Source organism: Cololabis saira, chromosome 23, assembly GCF_033807715.1.
Source record: "Cololabis saira isolate AMF1-May2022 chromosome 23, fColSai1.1, whole genome shotgun sequence".
Lineage (NCBI taxonomy): Eukaryota > Metazoa > Chordata > Actinopteri > Beloniformes > Belonidae > Cololabis > Cololabis saira.
In genome coordinates this window covers 17,565,267-17,583,537 of record NC_084609.1, presented here as the reverse complement: position 1 = coordinate 17,583,537, position 18,271 = coordinate 17,565,267, and the positions used below count along the sequence as shown (strand labels likewise).

The window sequence follows — 18,271 nt, the reverse complement described above, 5'->3', positions numbered from 1 at the left end:
GCATACAGTGGGCCCAGGACAAAGGAACGTGTCATGGGATACCACGGAACACAGCAGTAGAATCATTTTTAATAATAAAATAAAGAAATAAAAAATAAATAAAAGGATAATTGCCCGAAGAGACAACAATAAGGTGAGGAAATAATTAACCTGAAAAAATGAAAATAAAGTGTATACATAACGTACAAATATACACATACATAGATGCAGACACACACCCACAGGACACACACAAAAACATACAAAACAAAACAGAGGGACTTGACATCCAGGGATACAGAAATGAGAGAGCTAGTGGCAAAAAGAAAAAAAGAAAAAACTGGTATTACAACATATCTTTCAGAGAATCAGCAGTATTACACCAGGCATTTAGAGTGCTCTCATTAGCACCATTAATTCTGGCTGTTGAAAGTTCTATATACACCACATCTAGAAAAGACACAGTGCAAGACCTAATGGTGAGAGAATGAGGTGGCTTCCAGCGAGTAGCAATCATTTTCTTGGCTGCTGTCAGACCAGCAAAAAATGACACGCTTTTTGAGCTTGGAAATATTAAGAGTTGACAGGTCATTCAGAACCAACACACACATATGAACAGGTACTGTTTCTTGTATCAAGTTAGATAGTATGGATGCAACATTGTTCCATAGCTGTCCAACAGGAGGGCAGTCTCAAAACAGGTTGCAAAAGGAATCATTAAGAATTTTCATGTGATGAAGTTTGACAGGATTATGGTATTTTTATTTTTATTTTTTTTTTAATTTTACCTTTATTTTACCAGGTTAGTCCCATTGAGATCGAGGATCTTTTTTTCAAGGGAGACCTGATAAAAAATGGCAGCTTTAAAAGTTACAGACAAAACAACAAATCAACAACAACAGAAATAGAAGGACAATGCAAAATACATCACAAAACAGCGCCAGTAAATAAGTTACAATAGGCTTTCTTCCCTAGATTGGTCCTTGCACTTTATATGGACAGCAGGATAGCATCATTTGATCTCAGGCTATAACTACTGATGGCTTTCAAATTGATCAGAGAACAAATGTAAAATGGAAGTTTACTTAATATAGCTTTGTATATGAAGAAGTACCAATGACTAAGCCTCCGCCATGTCAGTGAAGGTAAGCCAGTCTTGGAGTAATGCAATGATGGGTTAGGGGTTTACACTTTGTAACAAATCTCAGTGCACTGTGATGCGCATGTCTAACATACGCAAGAACTGGGCAGGAGCATTCATATACAATAGATCACCATAATCCAAAATTGGTAAAAATGTCACAGAGACCAGTCTCCTTCTGGCCTCAAAAGAGAAACATGCCTTGTTTCTGAAGTAAAACCCTATCTTTAGCCTCAGTTTTTTAAGAAGATTATTTACATGCAATTTAAAAGAAAGGCAGTCATCAAGCCAGATACCAAGATACTTATAACTGGATACTACTGTATGTTATGGTATGTTCTGTGTAAAAAATGAAAATGAATTTGCTGATGGTCTGGGTTGTGTGATGCCTCATGAGCGATGGACCACACTTCATCCCAATTAAAATCCCGGGTTATATCCAGTACTCGAGTTGAGGGGGGATGAGGGGGGATGGCATCCCCCCCTGAAATAAAAACGGTCAAAATCATCCCCCCTGTAAAACTGCCATCCCCCCTTTCCATCCCGTATGTCATTTCATCAATGAATGTGGTATTACTGCTATTTCAACATTTAGAGTCATCACCAGAAAAATAAGTTATTTGACGATTTTAACCAGTTTCTAGTAAATTTTCACTTGAAATAAGTAGGAAAATCTGCCAGTGGAACAAGATTTATCTTCTTATTACAAGCAAAAAAATCTTGTTCCACTGGCAGATTTTTCTACTTATTTCAAGTGAAAATCTACTTGAAACAGGTGAAAATTGTTGTTTTTTCCAGTGATGTCTTGTTTTAAGTGTAATGAGATTTTTTTACTAAAATGAAACATTTTAACTAGAAATAAGACAAATATTCTTGTTAAGATTTTGAGTTTTTGCAGTGATCCATTTTACTTATCCTGTGAAGGACAGAGTCATATTGATAAGTTCAGAAAACTGTTTTTATTTTTGTGTTTTGATGTACTTGATGTAAGCCCAGTGGATATTTAAAGCTTACAGAAGGCTGCATTTAACTGCTGCTATGTCATTCCTGCAGTATTTCTATATAGTATTTGTAATATATTATATTATTTGTAATCAACACAAATGATCTGTCCCCATATGATAAAATCCACCATCCCCCCTGATTTTTTTTTTACAACTCAAGTACTGGATGGACCACACTTCATCCCAATTAAAATCCCGTTATAACTGGGCCAGAGGTGTCAAGTAACTAAGTACAAATACTTTGTTACCTTACTTAAGTAGAAATTTTGGTTATCTATATTTCACTGGAGTAATTATTTTTCAGACGACTTTTTACTTTTACTCCTTACATTTTCACACAATTATCTGTACTTTTTACTCCTTACATTTTAAAAACAGCCTCGTTACCTTATTTCATTTTGGCCTTTAAAAAAAAACTATCCAGTTAAATTGCTCCATCCGGATAGAGTGAATTTGGTTGTGGTTGTTTCAGATGTTCTTGTCCAGTTTTGTTCTTACATCCGTTCCCTCAGATTCCTGCAACTAAACTTGGATGTACATTCCAATAAAGGTTAGGATAAATGATAACATGCCTCTGAAGTTTGACTTTTTGCACCATTACAATACTTATAGGCAACTAGTCATCATATCTTCTGCTCTCTGAAACACATGTTAATGCTCAATAGTACACATATATGGTTCTTTAATATATTTGCATATTGCATTATACTAAGATGCATTCATTTTCAATGGCTTTTTACCTTAATGGCCTTTAAGTAGTTTTGAAACCAGTACTTTTATACTTTTACTTGAGTAAAAAACTTGAGTCGATACTTCAACTTCTACAGGAGTATTTTTAAACTCTAGTATCTATACTTCTACCTGAGTAATGAATGTGAATACACCTCTGTTATTTGGAAGTGTGGGAAATGTCTGTTACCAGCAAAAAAAAAAAAAAAAAAATGTGTTTTGGTTTTCTTTTGTTTTATTTTGAAAGAGCGCCTGGTTTCCGCCGTGGCCCGGGCTGATGGCGGAGAGTTGATGCGGCAGCGCCGTGTGAAAGCCGTGCAGCCGTCGCCTCGACGAGTCATCACCAGAGAGGACCCCGCTGCAGACGGAGCCGCCGTCTAGATGGCTGGAAACAACGGGGACTAGCAGTTGATAACAGCGGATTTACTGCATTACACAAGCCTTAAAGAGCGAGACGGCTCTCGCGGAGTGGACGTTAATGCGGATTATGGTCTAGCATCTCCCGAGTGAGGCTGCCGGACTCAGACAGAAAGTAGCGCCGCAGCCGCGACACCAGCCAGCGAACTTGGCATCTCTGCGCCGCTGGAGGTGTCTGTCTGCCCGGCTCCTGTTCCCTGCCTGTCCCGCTCGCATGGCCTCGTTTAAAATCGTTGTAGATACGTCATGTTTTTGTAATTAAATTGCTCTCTTTCTTTTGCTATTTTTTTTTTTTTGTGTGTATTTTTCGGCAACCAACTGTGGCTTTAATGTGACGTACCACACTGACATTCGTGCTGAGTGTCTGAGGGAGAGGACCCCCACTGCAGAGGAGTTTAAAAGCTCTCTTCCACAAGTTTTTTTTTTTTATTTTCTTTCATATTTCAAGAGTACCAACTGACGGTATGCGATAGGTAATGGTTCATCCTTTTTTGTCTCATCGTTATGCTTTATCCAAGTCGTGACTGCTCAGTCTTGTTGCAGCCTGTAGTCGAAGTTAGCAGCACAGCCTGGTTGTGTTTAGTCTCAAGCCTACGGCGTAGGGTACGCGGCGACGCCAAACGTACGGTGCGCGTCGCCGCGTACCCTACGCCGTAGAATCTGCGTTGATGTAACGCGGAACCATAAATCAGCCTTTAGGTCCCAGTTTACCCTAACCTAAGATGAATATTTAAATCCAACTTAAATATGCATCATATCCGACGTTAAGCTTATAAAATATCTAGATCATTAACTTACTGATGCCAGCCACTCTCATACCATTTTCCAGCTTAGTTGTACTTTATCCGAGGCATATCTTCACAATTTCACTTTATGTATTTGCAGATTATGTCTTCATAATACCATTAATATTAATACCATAGTCTATACTTTAAAAATAATATTTTATTTCATTAGGACTCAGTTTCTACCCCCAGATTTGTTCAGTATACTCACGTTTTACTTATGTGAAACTTTATACTGCAGCTTAGCTATAAATTAATATTTCATGAATATTTAATTGGATGCATATAACCATATGCAACCTTCTTTTCTAGCAGGGCTTTTTTCAGTGTATTAATAGGATACATGTAAATGCATGGAGCTGGACAGCAGTGATTTAAAAAAAAAAAGTATATTAACTATTATATGAAAAATATTCTAATGTAAATACACATGTTAATATATTTACATATATTAAATAAATATTGCTTAACATAGTAGAATGACATGTATAACAATGGTACTGCTTATTTACTCTTGAGATTGTCATACAGCTCTGTAGCTCTTGTGAGACACAAACTTCAAGTCTTTGTAATTGCATGTCGTAGTCGCAATATAAACAAATCATATGTTTTTCAGTGCTCCTCATAAATGATTCAGGTTTGATGTTGGCTTGAAAACTATAGTACAGTAATCTTCATCAATGCACTCCTGTCTGGCCCTGATGCACAGATGAATCAGCCGCCGGCGGTGCAGCTGTCCTATGCTGCTACTTGTGAACACAGTAAACTGAGAATAGCGTTCTCATTCTAACGTCATCAGTCTCTCTGATCACCTGACTTGTTATTGTGCAACCGTTCATTACAGCACAGTGTACACCTGGGACTTGACGTTTGGTTGAATAAATTACCCCGTAGCCTTTTAAATAAACAATTTGTGGCATTATTTCATGATAGTTTTTTCTCAAACTTATTTCTTACACGTCACAAAAGAGCACGTATGGCTGCACACACCAGATCCTTAGTACAAAAACATACAACAAGGGTGACATGGCATGGTACCTGCTTGCCTTGAGGTGCACACCTGCAGTATCGCTGCATCCATTTCTCCTAAATGAGATCATATTAAGTATCCTCTCGGCAGCCTGTTTCTTAATTTGGTGACACAGAGAACATGAGACGCTTGTGGCTGTTGCGCTCTTTGTAGCAAATGCCTTGATATAAAATAGCTCAGCACCAGCTGGTTTGATTGATGTGCAAGCGGTTTGTGAAGCTGTGAGTTCAGAGCCTCTCATCGTACACAGCTGGCGAGAGCAGATTTAAATCCAGATTTATTTGGATGAAGAAAGTCCATAGATGACTGAGTGGAAATGTGACAAGTGCTCAGCAGTCTCCTTTGTGAGTGAGTGCTGATAGCACACATGTGAAGACACGTGGGCTGCTTCAAACATAAATGCATTTAGTGCATATTATTTATGTTTTCTGTCACACACCAAAGCTGCTGTGCCAGTGATAAGAGAGTTAAAGTTATCTGCAGGCAGTTATGTAAGTTGCTACTTGCAAATTCGGTAAGCCTATTTATTAATGCTCACACTGCTTGTAATTCAGTATGCTGAGTAATATATCGAGCGCCGTCTTCAGTTATGCTTTTAGGATCTATACGATCCTTTGGTTCCGAGTCGCTCTGAATTGACTGCTCCCCTTTCATGTGAAGCTGCTGAATCGCCACAGAACCGGAGCCTGACCTTGGGGTCAGGCTGTGGTGTCTTTGGCCTAAATTTGGAACGTGGAGCAATTACGCTCACGCTCTGCCACATCGCTCCGGCGAGTACACTGGGGCAGTCGGGACGGTGAAGGCCGGTGGTGGGATGCAGATCTGAGGCTTGTTAACGGGCACAAGTTTTTTTTTGTTTTGCTTACTGAATATTTCATGTCTCTAACGTGAAACGATCACTGACTTTGTAATTCAAGAAACCCGGCTGTCGAATAAAGGAGAATCTTTGCTTGGATGCCTGAGGAATTGATAACACATTTTGTCCAATATGAGCAGAATTGGTGGCTAAATGTGCAAAAATATTGATGTAGCTTGTACAGAATGTATAACTGCTCACTTTGGCAGAAGGTCAAGTATCTTGCAGTCATTGGGTCAGTCAAGAGAAAGCAGAAATGTTTATGGACTTGTGTATGCAAAGAAAGAACAGATTATCTTAAAGTTTTCCATCTCTCTTTTGTTTTTCATTTCTAGTGAGAAAGTCCTCAAGCAGACCAAGCCGGGCCGGGCTAGGCCCACCTAGCCTTTTGGCTGGCCTGACGGGGCCACCAACCTCTCCAGGCAGCGCCTGCATCCAACAGGCTGAGGACTAAGCTTCATATCAGGCTCCAACCAATCAAACTCCAGTCCTTTTCTTAAGATAACATTTTGAGAGGCCATACTGGTTTGTTTGATCAACCTCCAGTCTTTCCATGTTTTGGTTGTCCCGGTCTGGATGTTGGACGCAGGATGGATGTGGATGTTGATTTGATCACTGATATCACATTGCAGTGCTTGCAGCGCTCCCTCTCTGACTGCCTTTCGTCCCTCCCCTCCCTTCCTCTCACCTGGGGCTTCTTTGAGCCCTGTATGGAAGGGCCTTACAGGGATTGCAGGTCGTTGTGTTAAAACTGTTGAAGCTGCCAACAGGAAGCAGCATTAACAAACTTTCTTGGGATTAGATCATTCATTAGAAAGGTATTTGGTTTCAAAAAGATCTTTGTGCCCATTTTCAGAGTTTACACAACTCGTTTTGTCCAATTACTCACATAAAAACCTTATTTATTCTTATTTTTTGTGGTCTGAGCCTAGAGAAAGAATGTCTGAAAGCAAAGGCAACAGCAAAGCGGTAAAATTCATTGCCCCACTCCCCCCTGAGTCCTCAACCTCCACCTGCCCGTCCCCTCAGACCCCCCACAAGAATGTGAACGGCTCTGCCAGTTCAGACTCGCACGTCGTGGAGAAGCTCCTCGGGCAGCCCGAGGTGCAACGCCGACGCCACACCATGGATAGAGACTCCAAAACGGCCGAGCACCGCTTCTTCCGGCGGAGTGTCATTTGCGACTCCAACGCCACAGCTTTGGACCTTCCCAGCAAAGCCGCCGTGATACTCACCTCACCCCCAGACTGTGAACAGACCCTATCCTTCTTGTCTTTGCAGCTTTCAGTGCCTAGAGAACAGGAGGACACCAGAGGTTCTTCGCTGATAATCGCGGGCCCTCAGCCTTACTTTACGCTTGGCGGGGCAGTCCCACAGGAGCGCGTAGAAAAGGCAGAGGGAGATTTAGGTGTTCGTGAAACCACGGTCGTTGATTCCACCATTAGCAGTACTGATCCCGGTGCAGGCGGGGCCGTTAAAGAACCCATCCCAACAGTATTGGACGTTTCGGACAAGACGACAGGCAAACAGCCTGAGGTTACATTGCGTCCCAGAGGGCTGGTGGAGACGCAGCCGGTGGCAAAAGATGGGAAGGCGGGTGAAGACACAAGCGAGGGGAGCACTACTAGTCCAACTGAGGAGAAGGACAAGGAGATAGCCAAAGCGCGGGCGGAGCAGAGGGAAGTGGAGAAACGAGTACAAGATGAGATAGAAGAGGCTGAGACGAAAGCTGTAGGGACTTCACCAGATGGACGCTTCCTGAAGTTTGACATCGAGATTGGAAGAGGGTCTTTTAAGACGGTGTACAAAGGACTGGACACGGAGACTACAGTGGAAGTGGCCTGGTGTGAGCTGCAGGTAAGCCACGATTCATTTAACTGTTGCCTCAGTGTATATCTGTTCAGAAATGTCTTTTCCTTTACCTTATTGTTTTGTGTTGTCTAAAAGTCACTATCCAGGGTACCTCCTTTTTTTTCTTTGTGTTTTTTTTTTTATTTTGTTTTGACATTCTGGTACTGTTCAAGAGAAGTTCCTGCTCATCCAGATCTTTTTCTGTGTACATATGAAATCAGGTTGGCCTGATTGAGACTGAGACAATCTCAACTTTATCTGAATGCCTCTTGATATTTTCATTTGGCTGCACTTTTGATCAGGCATTATAGAAATATAACTACTATGCTGTTTAAAGAAAAAACATTTGATTGATATATTTCTGTTCATTAGGGCACAAATTATGGCGCCAAATGTTTGAAACATTTTTGAAAATGGGGGAAATGGTGCACTAGAACTCAGATGCTTCTTACTCATGGTTTTTGTGTTGTGGCACTGAAGCAAACGGTTGAAATGTGTTTAAGTGTGTGAACGGATGCTGAGGTGCATCAGACTACACAAACCACAAGTTTCAGAAAACTAACTGAAAGGAGAAGACGGTGCCAAAAGCCTTTGGCCTAAATGTAAGTGTGTTTGATTTTATGACGACTTTGTCGGTAACGGTGCTGCTAATCAAACATCTCAGACTTGTCTACATGACACATTTAGAAAACAGGGCACAGAAGCTTCAATTCGTATTCTCTTGAAGCACAAAGGCACAATATGAAACGTGTGACAGGATGGCACCCATTTAACCACATGATGTTGTTTTTTTTTCTGCTGCAACTTCTGCAGTTGGTATGTGTTTATTGTGAAAGAGAGAAACATTATGACTTTGGAATATGAATGCATTTTTGTCAACGGTGAAAGGGTGAGAGTGAAAGTGGAGTCTTTCAGCTCTTAATAACAAGTGGTCACAGTGGTAGGAGAGCGTTCAGCAGCTTTAGATGTAGAATAACAGTCTCAGGCAGTCATATGACATTCAGGGCACGGAGTGAGTTGAAGTTTCTTTAAAAGGAGAAAACACCATCTGCTTCACTTGTCACTGTATCAGAAAAACAGTTTTTACATTAGTACAAATGATAAAACTTTATTTTGAAATAATTTTGTGTTGAATTTATTGATACAGTTTCCCCCTGCTCTGTTACTATACTATAATAGGTCAAATGAGGGTCAAACTGATGTTTGGTATTCTCTGGTATTGTGATTATTACTTATAAGAGCATGTGGTTGTTTTCCTGTCATCTCCATCACAAGATGCTCCTCGAGTCTTTCTGAATCCCAGAGGCTAAAATCAGCTTTGCCTGATACCCTGCGTCTAGGAGACGGCAGTTTGTTTATCAGAAAACAAATGTCTGGCCTCAGCTGAGCTCTTCTGTCACACGTCCCTCATTTTCTCTCTCTCTCTCTCGCTCTCTCTTTGCCTCATTCGCTAATTAAATGTGAACCGTTGGTTCTGCGAGACAGTGTTTTTTCTCCAACACTTTATTTTGATGGGGAATTAGAGAAAAATAAATGATGATTGGCCTAAATAATGCTTTGTATGTGTTACGTAAGCACTGAATGATGATGACTTCTTTAAAGGCAGCCAAATATTCTTCTTCACAGCCTGGCTGTAATTTTCTAAGTGTATGTGTGTGTCTGTCAAAGATGACGGAGCAACTGCTGACATGTGGCAGAATCTTGGGAGTAACGTTACATACACACACGCACACACACACACGCTACAACCAATCACATTCTCTTGCTGGGTGGGCATGCCAACTGGAGATCTGTGGGTATCATCTGGAACTTGTTGGCCTTCTGTGTGTGTGTGTGTGTTTCCACCCTTTTAAGTTATTTCAATATGCATATATAAGTGAGCTTCAGTTGTTTAAATTCTGCTGTCTGTTGGTGTTTGAGAAATAGATTTGGTTGGTTGAATCTTTACATTCCGTGGCATCTAATGATGAGAAGCAGGTGAATGTTTCGTCTCCAGAGAAATCCTTAGATGGATGGAAGGGACGCAGGAGAACGGAGAGGAGGCAGAGCTCATGGTTTGCTTAGGCTTTGAACAAACTGTGATGATGAATAGATGGTGGGAGTGGCGGGCAGGAGGTGGAAGGTCACCAAGTAGCTCTTCTTACGGTGGATGTTGGATGATTGCAGAGATGAGGATGATATGTGCCCTGAAATGAAAGGAACCCTAAATTATTTTGGGTTTAAAATGGATTGAAATGACAACTGTAGTGCCAGTGACTGCTGTTGACTGTGATTTCTTGGCATAATCAGGTGGGAATACAGATGCTAGTAGATTTTGGATCATAAAAACAATTCATCTGGGGATTTATGGGTATCTTTGTAATTGGTAAATTAAGAGGTTAACATGGGGAGATGTAGTAATGAGAGAAATTAGACTAATAAGAGGGCAGATATTTCAGCAGGAAGGAGGAGGGGCAGAGGTCAGTGTAACAATGAGGGAACAGGGAAAATGTGTGAGGGGTTGAACTGAATTGAATGTAATGGAAAGAAATGAGGAACACCAGGAGGTGGGGGGCAAGAAAAGTGTGAGAAAAGACAAAAGAAGTGAGAAGAGAGAAACAGAAGATTAGAAGGAGGAGGGACCTTCTTTGTGAGACCTGAGGTTTCTAGCTGCATTGGCTCTTAAAGGCCTTGAGATTTCAGTCTCAACGACAACACAAGGTGGCTTTAGCCCCCGAACATGCACACACACGCTTTTGAGGCGGGAAACTGCCCTCTGAGCTTTGGCGACACGTGCATGCATTGCAGCAGCTCAGAATATTTCATTGACTCATGTCCCGACACGGTGGTCGTATTTTAGTTACAGTAGCAGTGTGACACTGGCCAAATGAATAAGATCTTGCAAGGCGGACAAAGATGGCTTGCAGTGTCCAAAATTAGTATTGCTGTATTATTGTTGTTGTTGATGACCTAATTTAACCTGATAGCAGTCTGAAAACTTTCCATGCATTGCTGGAGGGGCAGAGGGAGGCAGAAAACAAAGGAGAATACTGAGAGATTTGTTGAGATTATCAGGCATTTAAAAAGCTTTTTAGTCCCCAAGGCAGTTTAATTGAACTATGGATTCTCTGTTGCACTTTATCTTTATGGCCACTGCAAAGCCTTTCCTTAAGAAACACAAAAAAATAGCTGAACATTTTTTTTTTTTAAAGCAGAACCACAGTTCTGCCTGCTGTTCAGGTATTGCATCTATTTTTTAAAATCGGTAAACATAAATATGAATACACAATAGTATAAACGAGAGTTCAAGTAATTCACCAAGAATATACGCTGTATCCTCAGATGACTCCAGGGCAGCACAGCTGAGGGATGACAGATTTTTGAGGTTCGGATTTCCCTGACAAAACAGCAAGCTGCTGCAATGTCAAGCTTTTGGCAAAGCCTGCCTCACCACGCAAAGTCATTCTGGAGTTGCAAATAAAGCTTTGCCTGGCCACCCTAAAACACACAGACATGCATCATAAATAACATGCATGTTTTTTTTTTTAAACCCTTTTAAATGTTTTCTTGTAAATGTTTTAAATGACAGCTACAAATAATTTACTCAGTTGCTTCTTCTTTATTACCACTTAAGACAGTTCCGTTTAAGTGCATGTAAATGAAGGTTTGTTTAGCTCTGGAGGGGTGTGTGTGTGTGTGTGTGTGTGTGTGTGTGTGTGTGTGTGTGTGTGTGTGTGTGTGCATTTGGGATGTAGTTGCATGCACATGCTGTAGCTTTTGGGGATTGTTAAGCTATTTATTTGGTTGGGCTTCATCTCAGATTAGTTGAAGTGTTTAATTATAAACATTAGAACAAAACTTGCAGGATATTTCCTGTGTTTTTTATTGTGATAGGTTTTGTGGACTTTGTAATTAATGAACCACCTGAAAAGAGAATTTATTGCTGGAATGAGCACTTTTTCCCTCTACCACACTTGGACAGTTACCAGTTGTTGGTAAATGACTTGTAGGTCTGAATAGGTCAACAACTAATGATACTTATCATTAATTACATTTTATTTACTTCACGCACAATCAGTCATCTCAGTGCGCTTAAGGCTCTCCTCGTAATGCTGGTATTCTCCTCTAATAAAGCTGGAAAACATGTAAATGTTGGGTTTCGACTGGCCAGACTAGTTTGTTTGCTGCCTCGTAAACTATAGGAACGAAGCGTATTGGAGAGATTTTAGGACTTCATACCAAAGTGTTTGTGCAATAGCCTGTAAGAGCTGAACAATGTACACACAATTGTAGCAAAGTAAACTTTAACAAATGCAAGCACTTAAAAACACACATAGCAACATATTTCGCTCATAAAAAGCCACAGAGAGCTGCCAGCTGGATTTATAAGGTAAAGGAGGAAATTTTGTAATATTGACTTCAATCAGTCGGCTGCTCTGATATCGGACGTGATGGAGGATAAGAAGAGGATGTGGAGGAAATTTCAGTGTTGATTTATTTCGTTTCTCATTCTCACTGGATTGCGCCATCATTTTCCTGCCTCAGCTCATATTCACACCCTCACTCGCTCCATCCTTTTCTGTCCTGTGTCAGCAACCAGCTGTGAGTTGCAGAGGAAGGGGGACGGAGACGCTGGCACTTCCTCATAAGTAAGCCATCCCTGTTTCCGTCCATTCACATTACTATACAGTTTAATGTGTGGGTGTATTTTTTTGGCATGTGTGTACTTCAGGTTTCCAAATGTGGAACATTAAGGTTAGGCCATACTTAGTTCATTAGTATCAGTTTCAGGGGAGGCTTCAGGTGTCATGTAGTCTAAGTTTCAAGTCATGTTGTTTTACTGAGGAATTTAATTGAAATAATTTTGGAAGTAAGAAAAACTGCATGTAGTGTCAACCTCTCATTTAACACACACACACACACACACACACACACACACACACACACACACACACACACACACACACACACACACACACACACACACACACACACACACACACACACACACACACACACACACACACACAAATCAAGCTCTATTTACATTAAAAACATGAATAGGTGACCTAGTAGTTAAGTCATGTAATTCTCCACCCCCAACTCTGTGTTCATTTGGAAAAACAAGACACAATCATATTCCTTAGCGAAGACATTTGACTATAAGTGTGATTTAGTGCAAATCGGAGTGAAGAAGATGCAGAAGTGTGCTGGCGCCTCCTTCTAAACAAAGCCATGCTTCAAATGAAATGAGCTCAGAGAAAGGGATGCAAAGTGCTGCGGATGTGTGTTTGGGATTACACACTTTGAGTGTAATAGAACGTGTGTGTATATTATAGTGTGCGTATTGTGATACAAGCTTGGTTTAATGGGGCATGTGTATGTGTGTGTTGTTGAATCATGGAAAGACAGTGTGTGTTTCCTCCTCATATAGGTTTTGTTTTTGTTTCTAAGATGGGGTTAATTTGGGACATGAATGCATCAGACAGATGTTAGATGACTTTCTCAGGGAAATGTTTGCCATATTTTTTCTGTTCTCCCTCTCCTTTCTCCCTTTTTTCCCAGCCAAGCTGTGCTCACTTTTGATTAAAATGAACTTCTTCCTCTCATTCTCCATCGACTCCTGTTTTTCTCATTGTTTTTCTTTCTGTCTAATATTTGGCTTTGACTTCCTGGATTTAATATGTTGAAATTATTTATTTCATTCTTTTAACATTTTTTGTGTAATATCATCCTTCTCTTTAATATTACGAAGCGGTTGTTTTTCTATTAGATGCTGGATTGAAGAAATGCAAGAGTTGCATTTGAGTCCAGAACACTAGTACACCATAATTACTACATGACATGATGAAGGAATCCTGGATCTGGGCAGTCTAGCTACAACACAGATCCAGCCTGACTAAATGAAAAAGTGTTCCAGATTAATGAAAAGAGGGTTATGGTTTTTCCTCCGTTTTTTTTCTTTTTTCCTATTTATTGTCAGGAAGCTGCTAAACAATGCTGATATTGTGAGGGTAAATCGCTTACTGGAAATCCAGAGCCACGATTGGTTGACAGCTGCAGATCAGAAATAAGGGATTGGGTCACGTTGTCTCAAGTCTGAAATGACAAATCTGGGATCAGATCGTCAATCTTATAAAACTACAGTGTTGCAGATTTTATATATCAAAAACAGCTTATTGCTATTGTAATATTCAGCATGATTGGCAGTGAGAGAAATAAGGGTAATTAAGAAGAATATTTTGCTGCTTTTCAGTAATATCCTAAAGTAAAATTTAGTAGTTTTACTCCAAATGCATAGCACAAAGAGAATGGACCCTGTAACTCCAGTTCTCAGATCTTTACACTGGTTTCCTGTGCGTCACAGAATAGATTTTTAAAATCCTGCTGTTGGTTTGTAATTTTCTGAATGGTCTGGGACCAAAGTACATCCCCGACATCCTGGTCCATTATGAACCAAACAGAATCCTCAGGTCATCAGGGTCAGGCCTACTTTTGTACCCACAGTTAGAAACAAACAGTGAAGCAGCGTCCAGCTTTTATACTCCTCACTGGTGGAGGAAACTCCCAGAATGCATCAGGGCTGCTGAAATTAACCAAGGTTGAAAACCTTTTTATTTACTGCTGCATTTCAGTAATCTTCCACAACACACTGTAACTTTTATTCTTTTTAACTTATATCTGCCTCACTTTTACTTTTTCATTCTGCTTTCAAATTCTTATACTTTGCGATGTACTTTTTGTTTTTTTTTATTTAAGCAGTTTTAATGGTCTTGTATATGAAATGTGCTACACAAATAACCTTGTTTTGCCTGGAAAGACCAAGCAACAGAAAGGAAATGGTGATGAGTTAAGCAGGAAGTGCAGGTTTCTTATTAAGCTAATTTCACCACACTAGTGATATCTTTATTTTAGGAAATTATGTTTTCAGACAATTTTACTGAAGTCTAAATAATCTTCCCTGAAATATGCCTCTGTTTCACTTTTATCTCTCATTGCATCAGTTTCTTATCAGTCTCTCTCTCTTCCTTCCTTTCTTTTTTTATCTTTTTTTATTCAAATGTTTTCTCCCTCCTGAGTACCTACATCGCTCATTGCATTTCCACTCATGCTTGAAGACGGATATATGCTCTGCCGGTCTCACTAAACTTCCTTCTTTTATGCCTGTCAGTGTTTCAAGGAGAATTTGCATCGCAGATAGAGGAAGTTGTATGGTATCATACTCGTTAATAACGTAACAATAAAATGATTTTACTTGTTTTTTCCCCACATAAAGAAAAGTAAACTGAGATTATATAAAATTAGAAGTCAACCAATTATCTGGCTGTTCATAGATGGATCTGAACTTAATATTTTTCTGATGATTGTTTCATAAAAATAAACAATGAAAAAATGGGCCATGCAGCAGCTCTCCACCTCAGCAGTCCGTCTTCTATTATTTCAGTCATTTGAATGTCATTCAACTTTATAAGAAAAGGTTTTTATCATAAAATAGAAACCGAATGTGCAGTGAGGACTATGACTGTTGTGGCCCAGTGAAAACATAATTATAAGCATTGAACTGCATTCAGGATTTTTTCTTTTCCCCCTACAAATATACATTATATCAAGTTCTGGGATGGTCATGGTATAGTGCCAGTTCCAGGCCCAGAAAAATGTATGGTCAGGGAGGGCAGCGGACAAAGAAACCTATGCCAGATCAATATGCAGAACATGGTGACCCAAACAAATATAGAAAAGTAGGAAGAAAAAATGTGTGAGCTGTCACTTATTGGCTCCCTTCATGAATTTGTATTGTCAATTAAAAAACATATTGATTTGTTTGATGTTTTCTGCTGCTCTGATACCGTAAACACAGCGTTGTGACACTGTGAACAGACTGACATACATTGCCTGACTTCTGGCTTCACAAACATGGGTCACATTTTGCTCAAGTTTGGCCAATGCCTGCTAGCTGCAAGGCAATTTGATTAAATGTTAATTTAATTTAAAATATTTAACTGATATGCAGAAAGATCAAAACAGAAGATGTTCAGTTTCTGACAGCTGTCGGATGACGAATGAGCTCAAGACTTCAGGGTTGGCTGCTTGTTTAATAGACCTGTCTCCTAGGAAAGGAGTAGAGGTTGAGTGTGACCTGAGACTAAAATAGATCCCGTCTCTAAACCGCCTGGCGTCTGCATCAGCGTAAAGTGACCGGGGCTGCACATCTCGACTGCTCGCTCTACAACAGTGGGGGTGTGAATGTGTGTGTTCGTGTGTAGGTGTGAGAGTCTGTTTATGTGTGACTTTTATTTGTGTTTAGTCTGCTTTTGCTTTTGTCTCTGCTCTGACTCTGCACAGACTGTTCTGCTGTGTGTGCTCAGCCTGACTATAGAGTGTGTGTGTGTGTGTACATCTGCGAGTCAGCTCCTGTTTCTGTCTTTGTATTCACCTCTTATTTTGTCTGTGTGTGTTTGAGGAGGGGGCAGCTCATGAGTTTCTTTGTATCCCTCCCAGATTCCCCACATTCCTCTGATAAGATGTCATCCCTTGGTCAAATGGTTTGGGGTGTGCCTATTAAAATGTGACCTACCCCCCATATATTATTCATGTGTTAACAGGGTGGTGTGCTAGAAAAGCTTAGTCATAACTATATGCTCTCCATGGATTCACACTTGTTTATTACTTGATTATTTGCACAATTGTGAATGAGTTTACTCTAAAAACTCTAGTGTTTTGTGCATTGATGATCTATACTCAGATTAGTTGTTCTCACATGTAATCAAAATATTGGTAAATCTTTGGAGAGTTAAAGTCATTAATGATAAAGTTTAGTGTACCAAACAAAAGTGGCATTGAGTTTAACAAGTTTATTTTCCTCCGGAAATAGAACTGAAGAACAGTGAGACAAAAGCAAAGAAAATATAACTGTCTGTTTACAGCTGTGTGTGTCGGTGTGTCAGGTCTTTGTTCGTGTTTTTTTTTAATTCTGTGTCATTCTTTCTCCTATTTTGTGTGTCTCTTGTGTGTCTGGCATCGTCCATGACCCTAACTAAAGCCTGTGGGGATGGGACAGAGACAAAAAGAGGGAATAGAGAGAGAAGAGGAGAGATTTTTTCCCTGTTTTTTTCCTCCCTGCTTTCTGGTCTATAAATAACAGAGTGTCATCTGCTGAGCTACAACTAGAGCAGAATGAGTGGAGACTGTGTGTGGCTGCTTGTGTCAAAGAAGAGGGGAGTAAAAGAGTTTGTTTCATACGTGTGTGTAGTCTGCTTTCAACTTTCTTTATTTAGAAAAAATCTCAACTAGAAGGAGAGATGAACTTTTAGTGTATCTATAAAAAAATTTCAGGGCACATCTGTTCCACTAAGATCGCTGTTTAAACCTCTACTCTGAATGATTTTCTTAGGTGTTAATTTTTTGGGGGGAGTGGTATCACTTTGATGTTTAACAAAGAAACAATCCACTTAGAGCCTGTATGTTTGCTTTGAAACGTTTGTGTCACAGAGCAGAGTTTGTAGGATATGCTTACTAGCACCTCTGGAGGCCGGAGGTGAGTGTATAAACATGCAATGTTAAGCCAAGAGAATGGATCAATAATGAGGAGTATTTTACCTACTGGTTGATTATTTTATAATTGATCTGCAGAAAGAATAGGCAAGAACTTCAGCAGTATTAGCTCCACGTACATCACCCATAGGAGAAGCTACCACGATGTACATGAAATAATAATTATCTGAGTGGTAATTTCCATTTTTGGTCTGTGACAATGTCTGCTGAACATTGTGATGAGTCAGTGGGAGGTGTAGAAAGAGGCACAAAATTTCACTTTTGCCAGTGTGGCAGGAAGTTCCCCTCACCAGATTAGGAGTCGATCCTGCATAAGCCACAATTGCATGATGTAATCGCCACAGAGGAGATCAGATTGATGGTATGCAAAGCTGAGGGCCGTTGGAATTGATGGGAAAACCCCTTCTGTCTTTTAAAGCTGGGGTCAGGCACGAGGTTGAACAGCTGCATCACTTGCAACAGTGTCTGCCACAAATCATTTTAATCATGTCACCAGGAGACTGCATAGAGTGCCAGAAATATTTTTTCTAATACTTTGTCCCACTAAATTAAAAGTCCTAAAAAAATCTTGTTGATAAGATAATTTTACGCTACACCGATCTGTATTGCTCATGTAGGTGATCTGTAATGTCTGTAATATGTTGTAGTTTGTTTCAGTTCCAAAGTTTGGTGGAGTTTATGGTACATAGTTAGAGGCTGAAATCAACAAGTTACTTTGATGAGTTGTGTGTGTCAGAAATCTTTGTTTGGTCCAGGGGAAAGGAGGTTTTATAGTGTGAACCCCTACGGTGGACTTGAACTTATCTGGCAAATAAGTGATGAGTGATGTGATGAGACAGGTGCTGGGAATGGTGCCCGGTGGACTCCTCTCAGAATCAACAGGTCAAGCATTTGTTCCTCCAAGCAGACTTTGTCATTTTGATGGCCTTTTATGGTATTTTTTTTCTT

The 18,271-nt window shown here is 40.1% G+C and overlaps 1 protein-coding gene across 9 annotated transcripts in view; it reads left to right on the top strand.

Moving 5' to 3' along the window:
- Positions 1-3,207: 3,207 nt before the first annotated feature.
- The window catches only part of wnk1b (WNK lysine deficient protein kinase 1b), a 91,140-nt gene continuing 76,076 nt past the window's right edge, over positions 3,208-18,271 (top strand). For all 9 annotated transcript variants that reach the window (XM_061714497.1, XM_061714494.1, XM_061714493.1 and 6 more), the window contains exons 1-2: positions 3,208-3,743; positions 6,277-7,798. In XM_061714497.1, coding sequence (XP_061570481.1) covers positions 6,881-7,798 — 918 coding nt within the window. In that variant the 5' untranslated portion in view covers positions 3,208-3,743; positions 6,277-6,880. The remainder of the gene's footprint in view (positions 3,744-6,276; positions 7,799-18,271) is intronic.